The 26,419-nt window shown below is 30.1% G+C and overlaps 1 protein-coding gene across 2 annotated transcripts in view; it reads left to right on the top strand.

Moving 5' to 3' along the window:
• Positions 1–457: 457 nt before the first annotated feature.
• The window catches only part of LOC107442572 (serine/threonine-protein kinase BRSK2), a 223,225-nt gene continuing 197,263 nt past the window's right edge, over positions 458–26,419 (top strand). The window contains exon 1 of one of the 2 annotated variants that reach the window (XM_071182844.2): positions 458–833. In XM_071182844.2, the coding sequence (XP_071038945.1) occupies positions 731–833 (103 nt within the window). In that variant the 5' untranslated portion in view covers positions 458–730. The remainder of the gene's footprint in view (positions 834–26,419) is intronic. The other variant, XM_071182845.2, reaches the window with a different exon arrangement.

Here is a 26,419-nt window from a genome sequence, read left to right as displayed (position 1 = left end):
TAATAATAGAGAAAATAAAGTCTTCAGACAAGGTGAAACGAATAATGAGTAAACCCAATAACCTGTATCAAATATCTTATTGTAAAAATAAAAGAGGTTAAAAAATAAATAGATTTTTTTTTTAAAAAAGTGTTTTAAACATAGAAAAATTAAAAAAAGAAAGCTTAAAAAATGTAGCCACTTTAATAAAAAGCAAAAGTCGAATTCATTACACCCTCATTTAATTTGATGATTACTTTTATTAAGATAAAAAGAAACAGTTGAGCGTTATTGTCATATTCTACTAAGTAAATGGATTCTGAAACGATTAATTAATTAAACAACACTCATGCAAAACAATAGCCGCGAGTCTAATTTAATCTACCAAAAAAACCCGAAGTCGAATAATTTCGTCTACAAACGTCGCCAAGAGCATCGCCAAAAATTCTCCCCAATCGAAAAAGCAACCTCCCCGGTTCTCTTTAAATCTTTGAATGAGGGGAAAAGAGTGGCGCTGTCTCGTTCTCTCTTTCCCTTCCCTACATCTCTCTTCTCTCCTCACTTATTGATCAGGAGAGAGCTTTTTCCTCATCACAATCTCGTCTCTCTCACAGGCATGGCGGACGCGAGTAAGAGTCAGAGGCACAAAACGGAGCCGTGGATTATTTTCCAAAGCTGCACATGGCAGTACTAGTGTGTGATAATACAGTGAGGACTATCCTAGGATAAATAAAAGGGACCCCCCCAGGTCATGACGTCACAGCGGGAGGGGCCCGCTGTAGGCGGAGAGGGCCACCATTATCAATACGTGGGTCCCTATAGGATTGAGAAAACACTAGGGAAGGGACAGACAGGTATGTTTATATTCTATATTCTATATGGGGAGGTGTCCCCCTCATGGTTGTGACACGTGATTGTTGAAGCATATGGTTTGGTTAATTATTTGAAATATGGATTACAATTTATGTTCATTCTAAATATTAGTAGATGCAAAATTTATTTAGTTAAGATTGCAATTAAATAAGGAATACTATTAACCAAACATTATAGCTGTTTATTGGCCGTTAATAAATCACATTATGATATTGGTTATATTTAAAATATGTAATAGTTTGAGGTACCTATGTTTTAATGGTTGATAATATTAAAAAAAAACATGCATGTTTTCTTAATATATGGTAAAGTAATGAAATAAAGAAAGCATTACCCCTGGTTTATAATTTTTCATTTGTTGTGAAAAATTCATATTATAGTATGTGTTATAATATATGTTTTTTTTAGAAACATGTAATCATTATGTTTTAATACTAGATAATATTAAAAAAACTTTTTTTAAATGTATTGATAAAATGGAAAAGAAATTAGTTACATATTTACCAACAAAGAAAGTATTTACGCATGGATGATAGTTTTTTTAAATATGCTGTTAACAAATCAAGTTTTAAAATGTGTTAATCTATAAATTAGTTTAATAAACATACAATAATTTAAGGAACATATGTTGTAATGGTTAATGATCTTTAAAGTATACATATGTAAAATTGAAATGGAAGAATAAGCATATACGTCTGTTTTTTTTTCCTTTCACAAATCAAATTTTAAAATGTGTTTTGATGTAGATAATTCTGAGGAATATATTGTAATTGGAGAACATATGTTTTAATAGTAGACAATGTTTTGGCTATATACTGCACATTGAGTCTGTCAGATGTATTTGAAGTGCATTTTCAATTATGGAAAAATATATGTTTAATCGAATAACATAGAATGTGATGGAATGAATTATATGATGGGGTTTATAATGGATGAAGAAACAAGAGCTTTGATGGGATACTATATGATAGGTGGATTTTATATGTGGTACATGTGTTGTTAAGCGTTATAAAAATTATGATTTCACTTTAAAATTTGCGATTCGAGTATGTTAAATCTTTTCTTAACTAATTGATTAATCTTATTTCTATTTGTGTTTTCATATGAAGTAGGATAAAATTTTAGATCTATCTATCTATCTCTCTCTCTCTTTATATATATATATATATATATATATATATATATATATATATATATATATATATATATATATATATATATATATATATATATATATATATATATATATATAATATCTTGGTTTTAACCGTTTTCTTGTATGTTAAATACATCATATGTATTATTACTTTACTGATGCAATTCCACTAGCATTAAGCTTAAATAATAATAAAAATGAAATTAAAATTTCACGAATTTTATTTTGTTTGTTTCTTTTTTTAATTTTTAAATAATATGGGATAAGGCCCCGTGATATCATATGGGATAAGGGCTAGTATATTTTGAAAAATCTATAGTTTCGTGGTAAAAAATAATGGTTTAGTTAATCTATTATGTTTAGTTTAATGTGACAACATTTTAATTACTCATTGACATGTATTTATACAACTAAAATTACTGTATTTAATTATATATATATATATATATGTTTCAAATCATATTTAAATACAAGCTATCATATGGGATATAAAGAGTCGCATTTCGATAAAAAGTTGATTAAAATTATCAACTAACAAACTACATTACTATAATCCCTATTCAACTGAGAAATAATTATTTTACCTTACTTTTTTTCCTATTTATAGAATTGTAAGCTATAAAACGAGATACAGTAAGTCGCATTTGTATAAATGTCTGATTTAATGATAAAAAAATTATTATATGAATCTATGTATATCTTAAATGCTCTTATATTATTTTAAAAATGGCACCCAACTACTCAACTATATTGGAAAGAATTGTAACTCAACTAAGATTGCGGTCAAAATTACTTCATTAAGAATGTGATGAAAATATACAATGTAATGGGAAATTTTCCTTTTTGTCTACTTTTCATCAAATTTAAAATATTAAGTACTTGGAATTTCGTCGACGAGCTTTTCATTCAGGAATCAGCTCAAAATGATGCATGTTTAAGAAAATGGACACAGCTCAAAATGATGCGTGTTCAAGAAATTGGACAAAACTCAAAATGATGCGTGTTTAAGAAATTGGACAAAGCTCAAAATGATGCGTGTTCAAGAAATTGGACTAAGTTCAAAATGATGCGTGTTAACGAAAATGGACGTCCCACAAAAAGAATGCGTGTTTAAGAAAATGGACATCGCACAAAATGATGCGTGTTTAAGAAAGTGGACCCTGCTCAAAATGATGAGTGAATAAGAAAATGAACATCGCACAAAAAGAATGCGTGTTTAAAAAAATAGACACAGCTCAAAATGATGCGCGTTCAAGAAATTGGACAAAGCTCAAAATGATGCGTGTTCAAGAAATTGGACAAAGCTCAAAATGATGCGTGTTTACGAAAATGGACGTCCCACAAAAAGAATGCGTGTTTAAAAAAATGGACACAGCTCAAAATGGTGCGTGTTAACGCAAATGAATATAGCGCCTGATTTTGCTTTTAAAGCTTCTCTAAATTCCGTTTTAAGAATATGCTAATGGACCCGAATAAATGTATACAGGCAGCCTAAATGCCAAGTGCTTTGTAGTCTGTATCCCTTTGACTGTAAACCCCAAAAGCATGGTGCCGAGAACACTTTTTCTTGAACAGAGGATGATTGGGTTCTTTTCAATGATGAGCTCAGATTTAATCAGGACAGCGACTCGAGACATTCTCATCTGGAGAAAACCCGGTAGTGCAGATTGACCCTCAAACAGTTGTCGAAAAGAACCACTATGGTCGAGGTGGCTTGACGGTCTGGGCAGACCTCATTGCAGACGAGCATACTGACCTCCACGTGCTCGACAGAGGTACTCTTACAAGTTAACGGTACATGGACGAAATCCTTCCACCCTATGGAAGACTTTTCCATGGAGAATATTTATCCAATTTCAAATTTATGAACGACAGAGCCCGTCCACACAGTACTCAGTTGGTAGATGAATACCTCAACGAAGATAATCAATGATTGGAGTGGCCTGCAATGTCCCCAGTTCTTAATCCCTCAAACACTTATGGAATGACCTTGGATGCTAAATTGCTGTTCAAAGACCAGCTTCAATGACCACCGATGAGCTAAAGAGTGCTTTGGTGTAAGAGTGGGCATCGTTGCCACAGAGATTGATAAGAATCCTGGGAAAATGTATGAAACGCCGATGTGAGAGTTATGTTAGAGGTAACCATATACCTTATAAGACTTTTTTTTCTCAGACTAAACGTTTGTCGGTCAGCTGCTGTGCTGGACAAGTAAACAGTTTCCGTATTTAGGGTACATGTTGTGAGTATTCTTGTTTTCCTATATACTGGTCTTATATCGGAGGATATATTGGCTAGGTATCAGGAGTCTGTTTAGAAGAAATTTGGGTCCGTTAACGGACCCTTCACAAAATATCTTTTCATAAAAACGGACCCTTCACAAAATAATTTATCTTTTAATCGGACCCTTCACAAATTTGTTTACTTTCATTATTGTTTTGTTAATCGAATAAACCCTGCCCGGGGAAAAAAATAAAGAAAGACGGTTCGAAACGAACTAAATTTCCAAGTTTCCTAAGTTAAAATTCCAAATGTAGTTTTCTAAGAAAATATTTCTGCTTTTACAAACATCGTGTGCACAATTAAATGATAAATTTTTTCTGTTTTTTTTTGTAAATAAATAATTAATCAATTTATATTTATTTATAAAATTAATTAATAGAGTATTATGTAAATAAAAATTAATTTCTGTCAATTTTTTAAATTAAATATTATACATTTAAGAATTGTTTAAGTTTACTTAATGCGTAACACATTAAAAGTGATACATAACTAAGTTGTGTTATTTAAAATGTGCCAATTGAAATTATTAAAAATGTGAGTGATTTTGTTTACGTTATTCGTCCTAAATGAATATTCTGTGTTGATCAGTATAGGCTAAATACCAAATATTTGTATGTTGCATCCTTAATTGAACCAATTGTTGATCAGAATCTTGTATATATTTACAATTTTAAAACTTCTTGAAAAGGTATTTAGCAATTTTTGCAATAACAGGACCCTATTTGCACAACTTCACAAAAGCAGGACCCTAGTTGAAAGAATGTGACTTAATGCTTATTTTATTTTCACAAATTATGAGTAGTTTTTTCACAATTTTACAAAAACAAGACCTTTCACAAAATGTCTGGACAGATCCCTGGGTATGGTTTGATTTGCTCTGTTAGTTTTTTATTGCATAGAAAAGCATTTGTTTCAATTGTTTTCACAAGTGTAGTTATTTTCAGTTGTGCAAAAGTAATACCAGAATTTCTAACGTTTTATTCAATAATTTAAAAGTCTACATATTTAGAGTAATACAAAAAGGTTGCACAATATTTCTAATAGGAAAGGATAATTTTCTTGCATAATCAGAATGATATTTTCATAAATGCCATTTCAAAAAAGGAAATACCTCACCTAGGAATTTCAATAACCTGTTGGCAAAAACCATTTCCGTGATTAAGAAAAAATCATGAACTTATAAACCTTTTTAAACAATAATCATTATTTTTTAATATTTTTATTGATATGACATTTTTTCATTAAATTCAAAATTATCAAGCAATTAAAAAATAAATTTATTACAATTTTCTAAATTGTCCATTAATGTTCTAATTTCAGACAACAAATGTTTCTGTGACCATTTCTATACATAAATTTTTAAAAATAAAATAGCCTCTAAAAAATTATTTGACAAACGATAATTCCCTGTCTCGTCATTGGAGGGTAATGCCTTGTAAAGAGCGATCTAATGACGTAATGTTTTTCAGAACACATTTCGTGCGCGAATCGTTCATTTTCCTAATGACTAGAATCCTTTTAGCAGACGATAATATTTTTTCTCTACCCTTTTAGGTTGTTCGAAAGATTGTCGCAGATGAGATATTACCTTTAGGCAGCGTTTTTTCTTTACTAGATTTTTCTATTTTTTTTTTTTTTTAGTTAGTATATTTTTTGTTTATTGAGGATTGATTTTTACCTTTTCTTTTAAAATTTATTCCACAGCATATTTAATTTGAAACAAATACAAAAATGGTTATTTTCAGATGATAGAATGATTTTAAAATAAATTTTCAATAATGGCATAACATGATAATTTAATGCGTTCATACTTACGTAGGCTCTATGTTCCATATTAAGTGTCTTACATCATTCTCTCATATGTCTCGTAACTATGCAACATGCTTTTCACTTTTGTTTCAGAATAACTTAATATGCTTTTCTAATTTTCTCATAATAATTGTACTATATGCTTTTATCTTTTTGTTTCACAATAACCTAATATGCTTTTCTAATTTTCTCATAATAATTGTACTATATGCTTTTATCTTTTTGTTTCACAATAACCTAATATGCTTTTCTAATTTTCTCATAATAATTGTACTATATGCTTTTATCTTTTTGTTTCACAATAACCTAATATGCTTTTGTAATTTTCTCATAATAATTGTAATATATGCTTTTCTCTTTTTGTTTCACAATAATTTAATACGCTTCGCTAATTTTCTCATAATAATTGTACTATATGCTTTTTTCATTTGTTTCACAATAACTATCCGATATGTTTTCTCATTATAATTGTACTATATGCTTTTCTCATTTGTTTAACGATAACTATCCGATACCTTTTTCTAATTTTCTCGTAATAAATGGTTATGGTTTTCTCATTTGTCTCACAATAATTTAATATGCCTTTCTAATTTTCTCGTAATAAATTTACTATGTGGGTTTCTCATTTGTTTCACAATAACCTAACATGCTTTTCTAATTTTTCTCATAATAATTGTACTTTATGCTTTTTTCATTAGTTTCACAATAACTATCCAATACGTTTTTCTTATTTTCTCATAATTATTAGCCTACTGCTTTACTAATTGTCTCATAATTGTTTACCATAGCTATCCCATAATTTGCAGCCGGATAGGGCTTTCTAAAAAATGTTGGCTTCTTTTAAATTAAAAGTTTAAGTTTGAAAAGAAATTTAATGTATTTTATCAGGCTTTAAGTTAGAATTTGAGAAATTTTTCTAGAAATCGTTAATTTCGTATCATACATTTAGTTCACAAGCTTTTTACAGCTTTTAGTCCAAAACATAAATAACTATATTGTTTTTATTTATCTGCAAACATTTTATGCATTATTCATGATGTAATTAATTGTAGAACTGTTTAAATAAAATTAAAAATTCATAATTTTTACCCAAATACCCTTTTATTTTACAATTTTTTTTACATAAATTTACTTTAAAATTATGATTATTCTTGTTGTAAATTCTGGTGAAATTATCGTACTGTGCGGTAGTGACATTTTTGGTAAAACATAATTATGGTTTATTAAACTAAAATATACTGTAATTAAACCATTCATTTGGATATTTTTTCGCTCACATGGTTTACTGGAATTTCGGGTTTTCAAAATTATAGTTCTTGCTATCACACACTTGTTAAAATTACAAAACTAAATTTATACAAATAAATAATTTTTATGCCATTGTTCTACTGTATCATGTTAAAATTACTAAATTTTACCACATTTAATCACATTTACCAAATTTTATCATGGATTATAAGACCATATGTTATAGTTAATTTCACCAAAATCGTTAAAAAAGCGCTTTGGTAAATTTTACCGAGCTTTCTGGTGATCCTATTAAGGCAGAAACATAGTAAATTTAACCGTATTCTGGTAGTTTTGACTATGCTTTTTTCTTTGTATAAAACTAAAAGTTTTTATTTTTAAATTTGTATTGAACATAGTAGGAAACTAAAATGAAATCAAATAGAAAATATCATTCCTTAGTAACTTCCAGATAATGAACAAAAACAAATTAGGTGTTACAATTTATTAAACAGACGTTATCTTAAATAGGAATTCTTTCTAGGTTTCTACTAGCAATTATTTTACGAAACAGTCCTTTAAAGATTGATTAAAATTGCATTAGTATTATGATTATAGAACCAATTCCTCTTAGAAATACAATTAAAGCTTTTATGAAAGTTATTTTCTTAAACAATTGTATCGAACCTAATCGGAAACCAAAATTAAGTTTGAATATCATCATAACAAAGAATAAATATGAGACATTTGCTACTATTTATCGTTGAGCTATTATCGCATATATATTTTTTAGCATTCTTAAGACAAAACATTTTATGCATAAAAGTAGAATTGAATTGAATAAATTGAAAAAAATCAAATTAAATTTAAATTTTGAAGCCCACTATCTTTTTTAAAAAAACTAGGAGGCTCCGCCCCCTGCTCGCTAACGCTCGCCAACCCCCGAGAATTGCTACGCATTCCTATGTGGTTCACGCCGTGAACCATGGCTCACTGCGCTCGCTCGCCAATGAACACAATGTTCTAGCACAAAGACATAGTATATTATCATCAAAGACATAGTATTTTATCATTAAAGACATAGTATTGTACTTATGTAAAAGAATTCTATCAATGTTCTTATTGGCTTTTAAAAAAGTATATTAGCTATTTAGATTGCACATGGTGAAAAAATCAAAACATTAGCTAAATGAGAAACATATTAGCAAAATAAATTATCAAATATTGCAGTTACTCACCTAAATTCAACTAAATGTGTATAATAAATTAGCTAATGCTAGAAATTCTGAAAGTTCTAGAAAAAAATTTTATTATTTAAAAATATAAACTTTAAACCCTAACTTTTTCTTGTGAGATAATAACCCTCAAAAAGTCTTTCATTTTCAAGAACACAAAAATTTGTTTTATCGCCAAATGAAATATTTTTTGGTGATCAGCATTATTGAAATCAATTTCTATATTAATTAACATTTGTGATAAAGTACATAACATTTTAGAACAAAATAAGGATGTTTTACATACAATAAATTAAAATGCATGGCTCTTAGCATTACCCGAGAAATATCACGTGGAGGTCGCCATGCTGCATTTCTAATCGGGGAGTTTTGATTTTGGCTGTTCCCCTTGCCTACTGCCAATAGAAGTTTCAATTAAATTTTTTCCAAAAAACATTTTTTTCTGCAAAGCTCTAAGAAATTAACACTAAGCATTTAGAATTTCTTTGAAAACACAATTATAGATTTGGCATCTTGGAGCAATAACTGAAAGGCTGTCAAATGACTTAACTCTTGGCAGGCCAACATAAAGTTGTCCATGACTAAAAACTTGTTTAGTCAATACTAAACTGATTTTCTCAAAAGTCTGACCTTGTGACTTATTTATAGTATTTATAGTCACTAATTAATTCCGAATTGAGTTTAAATTAAATATTATCATGTTTTTAGGGCATGAATCTGAATTGAACAACCTGATAATGCTCACTCTGGTTATTGTTTCCATTTTTAAAAGCGCTATATGTTGAGCCACCTCATGTGACATTTGCCATGTGACATTTTTAGCAGCAATCATTGGTCCATTTTCTAACGTTGCCATTCGGGGAGTTGTAATGAGGCTTTTTTTTGGTGCCGTGTAAGAGAAATATATATATAGATTGCATCGAACATTGCCAAAAATTAAATTAAGTAACACACAAAAAACTCATTCTTTAACTGTGACTTTAGTTTAAAACACAGTAACATAACTTTGACTATTAACTATGTTTTATATTTAAAAGGACTTTTAAACATAGTAAAAACCTAAAACATATGCTGATATTTATGGTTGAGCTGTTACTGTAAAATGGAAATTGTTTAGAATCCTTGCCACTATTTCTTTTTAAATAAAGCGCTCTATAATTCGCTTAAAATTATTAAAAACATTATAATTATAGAGCCTATTATTTTTATATTTCTCATAACATTTCCCAGAAAGCATGTAACCTTACGGTAACTTTGTGTCGGAATTTTATTTATATTGTCACTAAAATGTGTGTACTAAAAACCTTTTTTATAATAAAGCAAAAATATTGCAGTTTCAAATATTTCATCCTAAAAGGATTCAAAACTATTTTTTAAAGCTTTTTTTAAAAGTATCGTCACTTAAGGTCCATAATGACGTTTTAGATGACATCACACTAGCGATAGGATCAAATTGCATTGTCCATTGAAATTTCATGACAAAGTGGATTTTAGCTGAGCATACAAGACTTTGCGAAAAGAAACCTTATAATGACCTAAATTTAAGATTATTTTAACTTTGAGAGTAGCTTTATATAAGGATTTTTTTCACGCTTGAAAACCTTAAGTCAACCTCAATTTAAGGTTTTGATAAAGAAGGTTGTTTTCCGAGGTTTTGGATGAGGGTAATGCGCGTAGAATAGAGCAGATTATCACAGATTTCGTTTTCAAGGTCGTCCGCATAACAAACCTTTTTAGGTTTACATCAAAAGGTTTTTGCTGAGTGAAAGTAAACCTTATTTTGCCATCTGGGTTGCATCAAACGTATCCAGAAACTAAAATAAAGTAAAATACAAATTATCATTCTTTAATGACTGTGAAACATTGAATAAATCTGAAACATGTGTTACTATTTATAGTGGAACTGTTGCCCTTGTAAGATTTCAATTCCGTAAGATTATTAACTCTCCATTTTAATAAACAAAAACAGAAATAATTTATAACAGTTAGAGAATTAAGAGCGCCTATCTTGGCGAGTGGTGGCCGTTTTGGCGAGGAGATGTGGAATTGGTTCGAAGAAGTTGAAATGAGAACACGGACTTTGAACGTTCTCTCGCTCGAGATTTTTTTAATATTATTTCATGTGTTGAATATGTGTGTGTGTGTGTGTGTATTTGTTTGTGTTGTGGAAACGAAGAGTTTGAATAAATAATAGTTTCCAACCTGGACTATTTATTTGTGCCACACATTACACCCTAAAATGGAAACTGTATAACATTTTAAATCAAACAAAATGTTTTATAAACTGTTTAGATTTCTTTAACAAAAAATTACAATTTAACAACCTGGTATTCTTTAGAAAAAATTGTATCCAACATAATCAGAAACTAAAACTTAGTTAAATACCGAATTACATTCTCTAATGACTACGAAACCATAAAAAAGTAAATAAAGTTATAAACTCAATAAAAGACACCAACTGTGTTTAAATTTAATTGTAACCTAATTCATTTGAGCGAATTAATTCAAGTGAATTAATTTAAAAACTTACATTTGCATTTAAATGATAATCCTAGATTTTATTGTTTCTGTTCTACATCTTGTATTTATTTCTAAGAAGAGATGAAAGTAGATGATTATATTAAATCTTTTGTTTTGTTTACCTTTTATTAGTCCTCCACAGTGACTATCGATTTCATAGGGCGAAATGCAATCGATTTCGTTTCACGCGTGATTCTCTTTTGTTGTTTTAGTTGATTGAGAATTCGATTCAATTTATACGTTTCGATTCGTGAAATTGTTCGATATGTGTGCTTGGAAAGTATTGATTTACAATAAATCGAAATTCTTATGCAGTTTACATATTTCTGTGAGTCGAAGAAACATGAACATCAGTAGAACTCTTTCAAAGCAATTCTATTGTTAATTAGAATTATTTTGTATCAATGTTGTTACATAATGACAACCTTTACTATAAAAGTTTTCGATCCTTGTCAAATAGGAAGTAAAAAATGTACGCATTCAGGGCATCAAATAAATATTTAGGCAAAAGAAAAAGAAACGTGATCTAAATCTAGCGAATCATTTTATGTTTTATTTTATGACCGTCGTTGAACAGCAGACCCAATTTTTACTACTAATGTTCAACTCCGTAGTCTTGTAATATTGATCCTAATCCAGAAGACAAGGGAACTCCTTGATCAATTATTACGAGAAATTTGACTTCGTGGAGGGTTTTTTGATGGAACTAACCAGCATTTGCGTTACACGGTGAGGAAAATCACGAATACTTCCCACGGTTAGCCTGAGTGCAGGGAGACTCTAACCTATGATCCGTCTATCGCTGGAGATATTTATCGCCGGTACTGTGATATAACGACAGACGGATGCGGCATTCGTATCGACCAGCCATCGCTGGGATTCGAATCCGGTTCAAACCATTGGAGGGCGACCGCTCAATCTCTTGAGCCATCACGGCTCCTAGCTAATCATTATAGAGAAAGGTGAGAAGGAGAACATCAAACTCTTTTTGATTTCTACAGAAAATAGTGAAAATGGGAAGACTATTATTAGAAAAGCGTCTCATGTTTAGTCAGGCAATCAAACAGGTTTCGATATTTTAACTACGTCTTCCTCAGTGGTAATTCATTAGATTTTGGCAGCTTTTTTTTGACTTCCTACGCTAGAATTTTTAATCTCAAATATGTATGTTTTTTTATTTAATTTTTGATGAAAATTCTAAAAATATATAATAAGGATGGTGATAACGGAAAACTTTGAATAAGGAATGAGTTATATATATATATATATATATATATATATATATATATATATATATATATATATATATATATATATATATATATATATATATATAGCACAATAAGGAAAAGAAGGATTAAAAGAAAAAGAGAGAAAATTAATAAGTTTTATTGACTGCTCATAAACTTCAAGAGTATAGAACTCATAAAATAAGTTTAAAATATAGAGAAAATAAATAATAATGATTAAGAAAAGAGAAGAAGAAAAATTAAAATAATTTTAAAAAATATTTAAAACGAAAAAGAATTTATTTTTTAAAAAATTAAAAAGCCGGAGAGCAAAAGAATGAAAATATAAAATCTCGTCATCAGCTCTCACGATTATATCCGCAGAAAGGAGTGCCTTCCAATATTGTATTAAGATAGCCAAGGTAAAATAAATCAATACAATAGTGAGAGGAGACCTCAAAAAAATTTGAACGAAAAAAAAACACACATTAATTACAACAAAAAAAAATGCGAAGGAAAACAAAATCAAGCAAAAAAATAGAAATTAAAATGTAAGAAAAATACAGAACAAAACGTATATATATCTGCATATATATTAAAGTATATATTATCGTTGAGGCAATAGAGAGTATTTAAGGAGTGTATTTGAGGTGGTAGCACAAATGTCGAACAACTGAAATGTTGAACCTAACTAAGAAAAAGTAAACTCTGAATCACATTCCGCGACTATTTTGCAGGAGTGGAATAATTATTGCACGAATTTCTCTCATTTTGGGGATAATCAGAGAGAAAAACTACGACAGTTAGCTTGAAGGTAATGAGGTCATGATTGTGACAAAACTAGGGATATTTTCTAGTTCTATTGTTGTCGCACTCTATCTTGCTTTTATATTTAAATTTTTTTTATTATTATAATTGAATTTTTTGTTTCCTTTTTGTTCGTTTATTGGCATTTATTGACTAATTGCAATAAATATAGTCTCGAAATGTTTTCTTAATACCATTTATTAATTAAATTATAATTTTTTTTAAGAAAGTGTCAAGTTTAAGAAATCATTAAAGTTGTGTCATGTTATGTTCCTTTTTTTTAAAAAAAAAATAAGCGAACAAAATGTTTTAATGCTTTCTGGTTCAAAAAATGTTTCTTCTTGGCACCATCGTCTACAGATAAATTTTTTTTCCGTCTAAAATGTGGTTTACACTGTAAAAAATTCTCGATGGATTTCCGGTAAAATTTTACGGGAGAAAAACTGATATTGCTTAATTTCTACAGCACTATAAAATCAATAATGCCCTGTAGTTAAGTAAATAGTATTGTAAAAATTGCGATATAAAATTTTACGGTAAAGATGAATTTTAGAGTGAAATTGATTTTACGAATGTTGCACTCAGGTTGTTTTTTTTCCAATGCCCACCTGTGTTAACATTTTTCGTCAATTCAGGCATTTACAGGGAAATTTTGTTGGCCTCTCTTTCAGGGGCACCCTATTAGGTGGGCCAACGTTGATCCCACAGTTAAGGACAGATAGTACAGATGCACTCAGGTTGTTGTTTTCCGTATTTTAATCTGAAATTTTCAACAGTGAATAATAGCAGATATTCATCTGAACTTAAACTGTTACCCTATTTGTCGGTGTTTCTTTGTAACAAATATTTATCGAAGTGTTAAATTCTCGTCAATATTACTATAGATATTTATATGTGTATAATTTTTTTAGAACTTAATCTGTGTTACAATGTAGCATATACTTTATTTAATTGAAAATTATCGTTATTGTTTTGTTTGAACTTATAACTGGTAGTCAAATAAACGTAAATTCTCCTTATTTTTTCCGTTTTATATTATAACATACTTATCCAAACATAAATTCTCGATTTATTTCTATGTTAACTTGTAACTAATATTTGTAACAGCGTAAATTCTCGTTATTTTTCAGGGCTTCATCAAAACAGGTATTCATTTAAGCGTAAATTCTCCTCATTTTTCTGCCAGATACAGTGTAGCTCTTCAAATTATTCCGTCTACACTAAGTGTTACACAGGACATTAAAATCCCTTCATTTTGTGTTTACAACTTCGTTCTTTTCTCTTTATCTGGAATTAAACAAAAGTTTATAGATTCATCTACTTTGCCTCGTCATTCTTTTGTTTGAATTGAGTTATGAGTTTACAAACGACTGTTCTGAAATAACTGAAGAATTCACAGTGCTTAAGATAATATAGCATTGTAATCTTTCCACGTGGTTTATTTTATGTAGATTAGTTTCTAGTCTTTGCTTTCTGGCTTTTTACGACTTGTGCAATAACTGATAAGGTAAGAATTCGGAATAAGCGTTGGAAGGTTAAAATTAAATGACCTCAAATCTAGGTTCTGTAAATTGAAGAGTTGTCTTGCGAGACTTGGATTCTTGATCTTCAGGGGTTTAAAATCGGTGATGGCAACAATTATACAATGCTCTGGGCAGCTTTGCATTATGATAAGTATTTGGGTATGAGCCGCGATATCTCTGGGTATAGAGCGTTCGCCATCCAATGAGGTGTACCGGGTTCGAATCCCGGCAATGGCTGATCGATACAAATACGCATCCGGCTTGTGTCGACCACAGTGCGGACGTGAAATATCTTCAGTGGTAGATGGATCATGGGCTAAATTCCCTTTGACGTCAGACTAACCGTGGGAGGTTTTCGTGGCCTTATTCTCCATGTAACGCAAATGCGGTTTAGTTCCCCAAATAAGTCCTTCACGAAGGCAAATTTCTCCCAATACTTGATGCAGGAGTTCCCTTGTCTTCTGGACTGGGATAAAATTACAAGGTCATGGAGTTGAACATTAGCAGTCGTAAACCCGAAACATTGGGTCGGCTGTTCAACGTCGGTTATAAAATAAAATAACACCCACTTTTAGTGCCACCTTCTACTGATAATTGGCGCTAGTGAAAATACCAAAATATGGTAAAATCGAGCTCCATTTTATGTAACCAGTAATGAATATCAATTTTTGGGGGCTCGGAATTTTTATCAATGTACTAGGTCTCGAACACCGATCCTTTTTCATAACTCTTCAGTACGTTAATCACAGTGCTATCCTGATTCCTATACTGTTTTTATACTCAAATTACCTACGATTAAATGTTAAAAAAAACTTTAAGAAGATGTTTGGAATTTGTCGCGTTCTATATTCAATTCTTGAGCTGCACCAATTATTAAAAATTCCCTATTAAATGAATACTTTAGAACTATTCTACCGTAAAATGATGTTCTTAATATTGAACAAGAGAGAATGGGAAGTCCGTTTTCTTCATCAGTAATATTTTCTTACGTTCTCTTTTCAAGTTTTAAATCCTTTTTCATCAGTTCACCTTTTTTTATCGTTTTTTTTTAAATAAAAATTAAATAAATGATTATTTTCTTATTAAGTTATCTTTACGATTTTTAATACATATACGAGAAGGAAAATATTTGTATGATTTATTCATCCTTTTTTACGGTTAAAAAATGAAAGTATAAATCATTTTTTTAATGAATTTTTTTCTTTATTTTTTTACCTCCTTTTTATGATTTTTATTGTAAAAATTTCTGAATAAAGTATTTTCTCAGTAAATTCTTTTACGATTTTTTTTATTATTAATTTTACAATTCGTTTTGTAAAAATAAAATGAAAGAATAAATTTTTAATATTATTTTTTGTGATTTTTATTCTGGTCTTCACGATTTCTTTTAATCGTTAACCGCTTTCTTTACCAATATTTTGAAGAAAAAAAATGCAAAACATCAACATGTTTTTTTTTAAATTTCATTGATAAATACAAGGAACTAAAACGAAACCTAATTACTTAAGTTTTAAGTTGAAATTCTAATATTTTTATGTATAAAAAACATTTAATTTACCATCAGTTTACTATCCCGAGTTATCAAGTGAAAAAGGAAAGAAAATTAAACATTAGTCTTTGTGTGATAGTTTTTAAAACAAGGAACAACTCAAAGTGATACTTTCCTAACACCAGTGAAGTGATAAGACATCATTTTACCCTTTTTTTCTATGTAAATTCTGCAACCATCCTACATAAAGTAACACAAAAAAACGTGTGCAGTCCCACAATCCAACTGCAAAACTAGCAAATTTCCAATCACAACAGATTTTATTTTATTTTATATCCGTCGTTGAACAGTCGACCCAATTTTTGTTGGGTTTACGACTACAAATGTTCAACTCCGTAGCCTTGTCATTTTGAACCCAATCCAGAAGACAAGGAAACTCCTGGATCAGTACCCCCAGAGGTGTTGATTTGTTACGGGAACATAGAGGACTTTGTGACTCGACAGATTTAACGTGCATCAGTCACCATTTATTACACGGGGACTCTTCTGCCAGCCTGCATCGAACCCACGAACTCTTGGACATAGGCCCAGTGTCCTACCGATCAGGATTATAATTTTTTAGCTTTTTTTTTTTTTTTTTTTGCTTCCGGCCGAGTAAAAACGTTATAAAACGAAACGTACTGACAAAAATTCTGCTACGTACGAGTTATCTCGGGATAATAAACACTTGCAATCTATACATAACCGAGTTATCTCGGGATAATAAACACTTGTAATCTATACATAACCGAGTTATCTCGGGATAATAAACACTTGCAATATATACATACCCGAGTTATCTCGGGATAATAAACACTTGCAATATATACATACCCGAGTTAACTCGGGATAATCCGGGAAGCGCTTAAAAGAAAATATTTACAAATTTTTATCATTAAAATTTATTTTGTACGATCTGAATCATTCAATATAATCTAATAAATTATATAAATATAAATAATGCTAAATTTCTTATTTTATCTACATTATTATACTTTAAAATGGAGTTTTGCCCACGCTTTAGGGAGATACCACCCACCTGTAACGCAACCCTCAGTGTTATCCCCCCCATGTGTCGCTTATCTCGCATTTTGGGCTTCTAAAAGTAATACTCCTTAATGATATTTGTTCTAAAATAGAATCCTTTAGTGAACATTGTTCTTAACAATGTAACCAATGTTTGAATTATTCAGTAATTTTAACATATTTCTGGAATGCCCGAAGATAGGGGGAATTCTTAAAGGCGAAATTACCATTTAAATTACTTAGCTTTGCTTTCAATGCAAATTATTTTGGCGCACGATCTTTTCCAAAGTGTCGCCGTTTCTTACTAAGAATATTGATAAGATTTTCCAGACGGAGCCTTTTTAAAACTGTTTCAGATAATTTTTTTTTTGTTGTTTAATTGAATTTTAAAGCGTGGGCTCTGAAAAATGTACGGGTATAATTTTTTAACGCAAATGGGACAATGGTGTCCCTTTTATTATTTTTTTTCCTGCGCTCTAAACATAAGCAAAGATATTTATTTTTTACAATTTTTTTAAATATTATATGAACGTCGTTGAACAGCCGACTCAAATTGTTTGGGTTTACGACTACTAATATGTTCAACTCTGTAGCCTTGTAATTTTAAACCCAATCTAGAAGACAAGGGAACTACTGGATCAAGTATTGGGACAAATTTGCCTTCGTGGAGGACTTTTTGATGGAACTAACCAACGTTTGCGTTACATGGAGAGGAAGATCACGAGAACCACCCGCGGTTAGCCTGACTGCAAATGGACTCTAACCCATGATCCGTCTACCGATGAGGATATTTCACCACAGCACAGTGGTCGGTGTAAGCCAGATGCGGATTCGTATCGACCAGTTTTCCCTGGGATTTGAACCCGGTTCACCTCATTGGAAGGCGAACACTCTATTCCCTGAGCCATTGCGGTTCGGTATTTTTTAATGGTTAAAAAAAACTCTCTAATAGTTATTAAAATTTTTTTTAGATTATTGGAATTATATTTGTACTATAAAATATAAAATCCAAAAAAAGACAGATAGTAAAAAAAAAAAAAAAAATTTCCGTTCATATTCAAAAATGTATCAATAATTTATTTTGTGATTTTGAGAAATTTCAATGATGAAAAACTGTTTCTCTTAGATCTAAATAACTGCAAATAATAGCAAAGTTGAAAAATCATTGTTAGAAAGTGGAGATTGTATGGTAGATTTTACTTCTAACGCAGAAAAAAGACACTGGTGTTTCATGTTGTATTTCACAACCATAAATTATTAAAATGAAAAATATAATATTTTCCTCTTATTTGGACCTAAATTGATAAAAGTGTGTGAAAAATATGTTTAATATTAATATTGCGTCAAAGGGTTATCAATCTATGTTTGTATACTAGCTTTATGAAAAATATTTAATTGTTTTTATATTTAAATTCAAGAAATTGTGATTTAGAAACTATTATCAGTATTTTTCAGTATGGATGTTTGAAGACAATGCCTCAAGAAGACTCTATATCGGGGAAGAAACCTTTTATAGCGAAATTCTTTTTTATCTACATGTGCGATTTTAAAGTGTTGTTAAGTGTAAAAAAAATTAAGTTTATGTAAACCTTGAGTAAACAATGAAGTTTAAAATACTGAGCAAATATTTTCAAAGAATCAAAATGTAAAAAAAATATGGCAGGATACTCAGGATTACGCTGAGTATTGTAAGAACAACCTGATCAAAACGCGGTAAAAAGTATCCATCCGCAATGAGCCAGGTCTAGATCTGAGCTGACCCCGTCTTATCTCTATTGCGGATCTATGAAATAGTCCATTAGCTTTGTTTCTATAATTTCTCTTCCTTTCTTTCCTCCTTTTTTTTCTTCATTTATTCATTTCAAATATAAAGAATTATTTAAAATAATGGCTTATTTAACGACTGAAACACATGCGTTTAAAATAAAAAGTTTATAACAATTTCAAAAATAGAATTAATAATCGATACCAATAATTCTTACTGATAACAATACGAATATTAAGTGCAATAGGAGACAATGCGTGAATTAAGTGCGAGAATACTAGAATTAAGTGCAAACAAAAGAAGTTAAATAAACTCGTAAAAATCTAAAAATATTATCCAGTATAAAGCACATTAACTTAAAAAAATACCAAAAATATTAAATGACTTAAGCTAGTACTTGACGTTAATTCCGATAATTCTTACTGATAACAATACGAATAATAAGTTCAATACGAGAATTTAAGTGCTAGAATTAAGAGAAATGCTAGAATTAAGTGCAACAATACGAGAATTAAGTGTAAATTAAATAAGTTAAATACGCATTTAAAAATCTAAAAAAAATATCCAGTATAAAACATATTAACCTAAAAAAAATGCTAAAAATATTAAATAACTTGAGCTAGTACTTGACGTTATTATTGGCGTTGGCTAAAGTCAAGATTCTTTCTTATTTTACCAATTTATAAATCTATCTAGAAATAAAAATAATATCTTAATTCTCAGAAAAAAAACCTAATTGATTCGTAAGGATAACATTCAATATACATAGCAGATATTAAGAACGATTAAACTAATAACTAAAAAAATGAATAATGAATTAACTAAGAATTTTTAATTAGATGACAGAATAAAATCTTAATTCAGTAATTAATTTTAAGTAAGAATGACAAAATACGGATGCCTAAAAAAAAGTTTTTTTCAAAAAGTTACATTGTATTTTGTACACTCTTTTTAAATTTCTTAAACAATGAGATTACTTTAATTTTTCTTGGAAACTTTTTTATGAATATTTGAAAAAAAAGGAGAAAAAATTCCAAAGAAATAAAAGACAAAAATACTATTAACTTCAAATCGCTTAAATCAATTTATTTCAAGTATAATCGTTTCTATTTTCTTATGTTTCAAATTGAAATTGATCTAAGCCTTTTTTTAGAACTTCGTTATTCTTTTTGGAGATGTAGTGTTTTTTTTTGTTGCTTGCAATGGAATATTTAGTTTATGGATTTGAAATAATTTTAATGATTTTATTTTATTTTATTTTTACTCATCAAAAGATAATCTATTTTGTTGCTTATATTTTAATAAATTATAAGTATTTCCGTTTAATCATTCATTCTTATTCGTTCCAATTATTCTTATCGGTCTTAATCATTCTGTAACTTATCATTCTATATTCAAATCATTTCTGCTTTTCACTTGATAGTTCTAATTATAATCGACCTTAAATTTTTAGTTTTGATTAATTCTTGAAGTAATTATCCTTTTAAATTTTAATAATTCTTTAATCAATCATCATTCTTTCGAATCATTCTTTAATCAATTATCGTTATTTCGAACCATTTTTAAATATCAATGATAATTCAAATTATTTTCGACTCTTAATTTTTATAGATTCGAAACATTCTTGGAGAAATCATTTTAAAGCAATTTTCTATTTTTATTTTAATCATATTTTAACCAATAATCGTTATCTCGAATCTTTCTTGAAGCAATTACTCCTATTGTATTAATAGTTAACGTTTACTAATCATTGTCCATTTAAATTATTTTTGCACTCCACTGAAAATTGAAATCTCTTTCGGAACTTAATTATTATAGTTTCGAATAATTCTTTGAGAAATCATTCTGGAAGCAATTATTCTTATTGGTTTAATCATTCTTTTAATAAACACTGTTATTTCGAATCACTCTTGACGCAATTATACGCATCTATTTCTAACATTCTTTAATCAATCATAGTTAATTTAAATGATTCTTGAAGTAGTTATTCTTATCAATTTTAATCATTATTAACGCATCATTGTTAATTCGAATCTGTTTTCGACCCATCTTAAAACTTCGAATCATTCTTTGACCAATCATATTTTTTAATACCAATGATTCTTACTGATTACAATACGGATATTCTTTGACAAATCATGTTTTTCGATTCCAATAATTTTTACTGATTACAGTACGGATATTATTTGACCAATCATGTCTTTCGATTCCAGTAATTCTTTCTGATTACAAGATGAATATTCTTTAACCAATTATTCTAATCTGTTTGAGTAATTTCTTGAATAATCATTTGTATTGTCGACAGACAATTGTTCTGTAAATATTTAGGAGTGAAACACATTTTGATATAAATAAGTTGATTTGAAATTCAATTTCAAGAAAATGTTTTTTAAATAATTAAGAGTATAATATTATTAATAATAAATATTATAAAACAGCAATTGCCGAATCTCTTTGCAAACGGGCTAAAAACGAAAAAAAAAATTAGCCAGACAATATTTAAACATATTTATAGTTAATATATTTTAAGCTTTTAAAGATGCCTGCAAACATTGAAAGGAATTATAGAAGCTACTGACTTAATTTAATTCCTTACACTCCGTTAATTTCATTTTAGAACAGCATTGTTTTAATTCTGAGGGGTGACGCTAATTGCTCATCTGTTAATCTAGTTCTCATATAAATCTTCTTAAGTATGGGGTATTTGTTCACGTATGAAGTAAACGTAACATTAATTTTCTAGGGAAGGATTATGATTGTGAAACTTGAAATAGCTAAAGATTCAACTTGAATTTTGAAACATTGAGAAACTTCAGACAATTGTTGAATCGTAACTTAATTAATTCAGGCTGAAAATTTTGCACCACAGATTCACAATCTATGATGAAAGGTTTAGAGAAAATATATACTTTGTCTTATATATAGAAAATAATAATAGAGGAAATAAGGACTTTGAATATGCGTTTAAAATTATATAGAGCCGTGATGGCTCAGGGGATAGAGCGTTCACCTTCCAATGAGGTGATCTGGGTTCGAATCCCAGCTATGGCTGGTCGATACGAATTCCACATCCGACTCACACCGACCACAGTACTGACATGATTCTCAGTGGTACAGGGATCATGGGTTAGAGCCCCCTTGCTGTCTGACTAACCGTGGAGGTTTTCGTGTTTTCTTCTCCATGTAGCGCAAATGCTGGTTAGTTCCATCAAAAAGCCCTCCAATTTCTCTCAATACTTGATCCATGAGTTTCCTTGTCTTCTGGATTGGGTTTAAAATTACAAGGCTACATTAGCATTTGTAAATCCAAAAAAATTGGGTCAGCTGTTCAACGACGGTTATAAAGTTAAATAAAATAATTATCTTCAATTTAAGAACCGGCGAGAATTTACTTGCCTTCCCAATTTTCGACTGTCTATCACTAGGGCACAAAATATTCGGTATTTATTGTTTTAAAAATAATTTTTAAACTAGTTCACCCATTTATTGATTCATTAATACGCTGATAAGTTGCTTCCAACGATCGCATTCCAACGAGGTAAAGCAGATTCGTATCCCAGTGATTGCTGGTACATACGAATTCCACATTCAGCTTGGGAATTCCGCATCAGGTTTTCGTGTATTTCATCTCCATGTAACGCAAATACGGGTTAGTTCCATCAAAAAGACCTCCACAAAGGCAAATTTCTCCCAATACTTGCTCCAGGAGTTTCCTTGTCTTCTGGATTGGGTTCAAAATTACAGGGCTACGGAGTTGAGTATCCCCCAAATCGTGAACCCCAAAAATTGGGTCGGTTTTTCAGCGACGGTTATAAAATAAAAATAAAAATTCTCAGGCTACTCTGTGACAAAAATTTGCAAAAAAAAACGAAAGATTTCTAAAACTGTTTTAAAGAAAATTCCGGTTCCTTAAAATTACAGAAATTTATTGAAAAATGACATTCGGAATCTAAGCCGTAATTATATCACTTGACTTTCTTAATACTATCACTTTTTGCAGTAAATGGCAACCAGTTGTTTACACAATACCTATTCCAAATGGAAACGTATGCCTATTGGTGGCTGATTGATCATTGATGAGTTTACAGTAGGAGGGAAAGTACAGCTTATACACTTCTATTTGTCAAACGAAAATTTTTTTTTGGTAAACCGATAATTATTATGGATATTTTATATTAATTTGAAAATTGCTCTGAGTATTTACTTTTTTTGTTTAAAAGTGACCACATGTTTTAGAAAGTGGTCAGTGTTGAAAATGCTACGACTCCTTAGTTAGAGTTGGCCTTGCTCTGGTATAAGCGAAAACACTATATGAGACTGTTTTGAAACGTCGTTACAGAAGATACACTCTTTTAACTGCATAGTCGAAACGCAAGCTGTTCGATGACAGATTACCGGCAGACGATATCATCCTACCTTCCGGTGTTGGGGGAACTGAACTGAAAAGGGAAAGGGATGGTGTCTCACTCACTTTGGGATGTCCATTAAGGCTAAGGCAAACTCTGCCATTTTGGTTTCACAAAAAGGCGTTTGTGATAGACTTACAAAAATGGGTGACTCAACATTAAAAGGACGATGTCTGAAATTTGATGGACAGCTATCAACTTTCCCTTTGCTTCCTGTCGTGAGAACCCCCAGCTCTGTTGTCTGCAAGATTCAAGCACGGAGAGGACTTTAGCCCCCTCACATTTTAAAAATGAAGGGGGATTCATATAAGTGATTCATATTCTTTTATTAATTTTAACTTTAAAACGATTCGAATCATGAAGTTGAATGTTAGAAGAATTCTTGATTGCCATTTTGTGTGGTTCAGATTATTTGGACCCGAATAATAATAATGATAATTAAAATATATATATATATGTTACCGTTAAAGTATGAAATCCGTTATTTTATAGAATACCTAGTTATTCCATGAAATAACTGATCGCGTCCGTTAAAGTGTAAAACTCTCTTGTATTTCACGGTTTAACTAGTTATTTCATAGAATAACGATCTGCAGTCCGTTAAAGTGTAAAATAATCTATATCATAATCATATATCTCGCGCGACAAATACATTTACCTTCCACCCCTACTGCATTTATGAACTATTCAACAAAAAATGTTTTTGTTTTAGAAATAATGTTCTTTGTAATTCCAAGTGCCATTTTAGTAATCCTTGTTGTAACAAATGATTTTATGGTACGTTTCCATAGATACCATTTATACGCTGCATAAATTAGTTAAATTGCTTCTTTTTCATTTTAATTGTCTATCACTAGTTTATTTATAGAATACCTAGTTATTTCATTTTAGATCAATTGTTTATTTTACACTTTAACTGTCTCTCGTTAGTTAATTTATAGAATACCTAACTATTTCATAGAAATAACTAGTTAAAGTGTCAAATTAATAACATATTACACACTTTAACGGACACGATCAGTTATTTCATGGAATAACTAGGTGTTCTATAAAATAACTGCATTATATACTTTAACGGTAACACGCACGCACGCACGCACGCACGCACGCACGCACGCACGCACGCACGCACGCACGCACGCACACACACACACACACGTGTTGTAATGTGTTTTTGTTAAGATTTTTTTATATGCTTCCTATTTGCATTTATTTTTAACGCATTGCTTTACTATATTCACCAATTGATACACGAACATTAACAAGTGTAAACCGGTTTCAGCCGCGCAAAAACTATAATTTGGTATAGTATCACCTGATAATTAAGATTTTAAATTGAATCTTATAATGCGTCTAATAATTTGGCAAGGCAACTGTATAGATACAAGGGTCGACAGCCCCCCGCCCCACACTTAGGATTCTTCCGCTGTCATTGTTCAAGCATTTAAGTATTGCATAAATTATCAAAGAAAAAAATTTACATCTTCATTTAAAAGACAGTATTTTTTTTAGAATCAATGTTTAGTTTCTAAATTTGATTGGTGCCAGAAAAACATAAAAATAAATGTGCACAAAAAAAAAAACTTAATCAAAATTAATGCAACCTTATTGTTGGCGCTTAGAACGCCATCTGTACATAAAATGAGAAATTACCAGTGTAAGTGTGTGTTCTGAAGTTGCAAAGAGGTGTGTAACTATTTCCGCTTTCGGAAATAAAATAATCCTCAGAGTATCCTTGCGTTGTGTTTTATTAAAAATAGAGGTCAACAATCTGAGCTATCGTCCGGATCACCTATATCCAAAAATAAAAACTTTTAAATTTATTCATTTTTTCAAAATACTTAATACATCATTTTAATAATGAAATATATTTTATAACGGCCGCCAGGTGGCCGAGCGGTTAGCGCTCCTGACTGCGAAGCCAATGGCCGCGAGTTCGAATCCCGCTCCGGGCATGGATGTTTTTCTCTCTTGTGTTGTCCTCTGTTGTGCATAATAAGTGAATGTGACCCACCCTATGAACGGGATTGTGGCAGTGTGGCATGGGCAATGTTACTCGTATCCATGACTTTGGTTCACAGGTGAACACTGGGTAACGCGAAAAGAGTAACAACTCTGGCATCTGCTAAGGCGAAACGAATAAAGTTCAGTGCCTGTTTATAACTTTTAAAACTACAAATAATTGGTACAACTTAATTCCGTTTTGAATCATCAGGAAAATTACGCTTTTTTCTCATTGTATTCTCATCGTGATTATTTATCAATATTTTTACAATTGCAAAGTAGGACTTATCTATGTGATTACGGTATGTAAATTTATCTCGTATTATATTCATCACATTCTTATCATTATTTAAAAAAAATTATTTATTAAATATATAGTCACTTGCCGTATTTCATTATAAACTAGCATTACAAAACCGAAAAGAAAATTATAAAGAAAAATCAACCTTCACCTCAAAAAAAAAAAAAGGCGTTTTTACTATTCATTTATTTTATTTAAAATTTTCTATTAATTGTTTTTTTGTGGAATTTGTAAATTATTATTATCAATTATTATTATTTATTCTTATTATATTTAATAATAATAATTATTATTGTTAATAATATTACGTTGCTTATGAATTAAATTAACCTAGTCGGCTGCGGCCCCTGCTCGCTAACGCTCGCCAACCCCCGAAAATTACTACGCAATCTTATATGGCTTGCTTCGCTCGCTACTAACTTAGGTACATTGCAAATGCTCAAAATTCTAAGAATTCAAAACAATCATTTAAATCCATGTAACAACTTTAAAAAAAAAAAAAAAAAATTCATCTTTTTAGTAAATACTAAGTCATTCAAATAAATTTGAATTCAAATAAATGGCATGTAATTCGTTAAACCTATTAGAAATGTGCTATAGTATAAAATCTTAAGATCAAATTTCTATAACTGATATCTCTTTAAAAAGGTTAAAATTTTGGCTATAATTAGATTTATTAAAATGACAGCACGTCGTCTACGTATTCTTTCATAGCTGCCATCAATGCTCTCTTCCAATCTTCGAGCAC

The sequence above is a fragment of the Parasteatoda tepidariorum genome, chromosome 4 (assembly GCF_982258835.1).
Source record: "Parasteatoda tepidariorum strain Cologne lab strain chromosome 4, Ptep-v5.0, whole genome shotgun sequence".
Lineage (NCBI taxonomy): Eukaryota > Metazoa > Arthropoda > Arachnida > Araneae > Theridiidae > Parasteatoda > Parasteatoda tepidariorum.
Note: the sequence above shows the minus strand (reverse complement) of the source record. Positions and strands in the feature narration are given on the sequence as shown.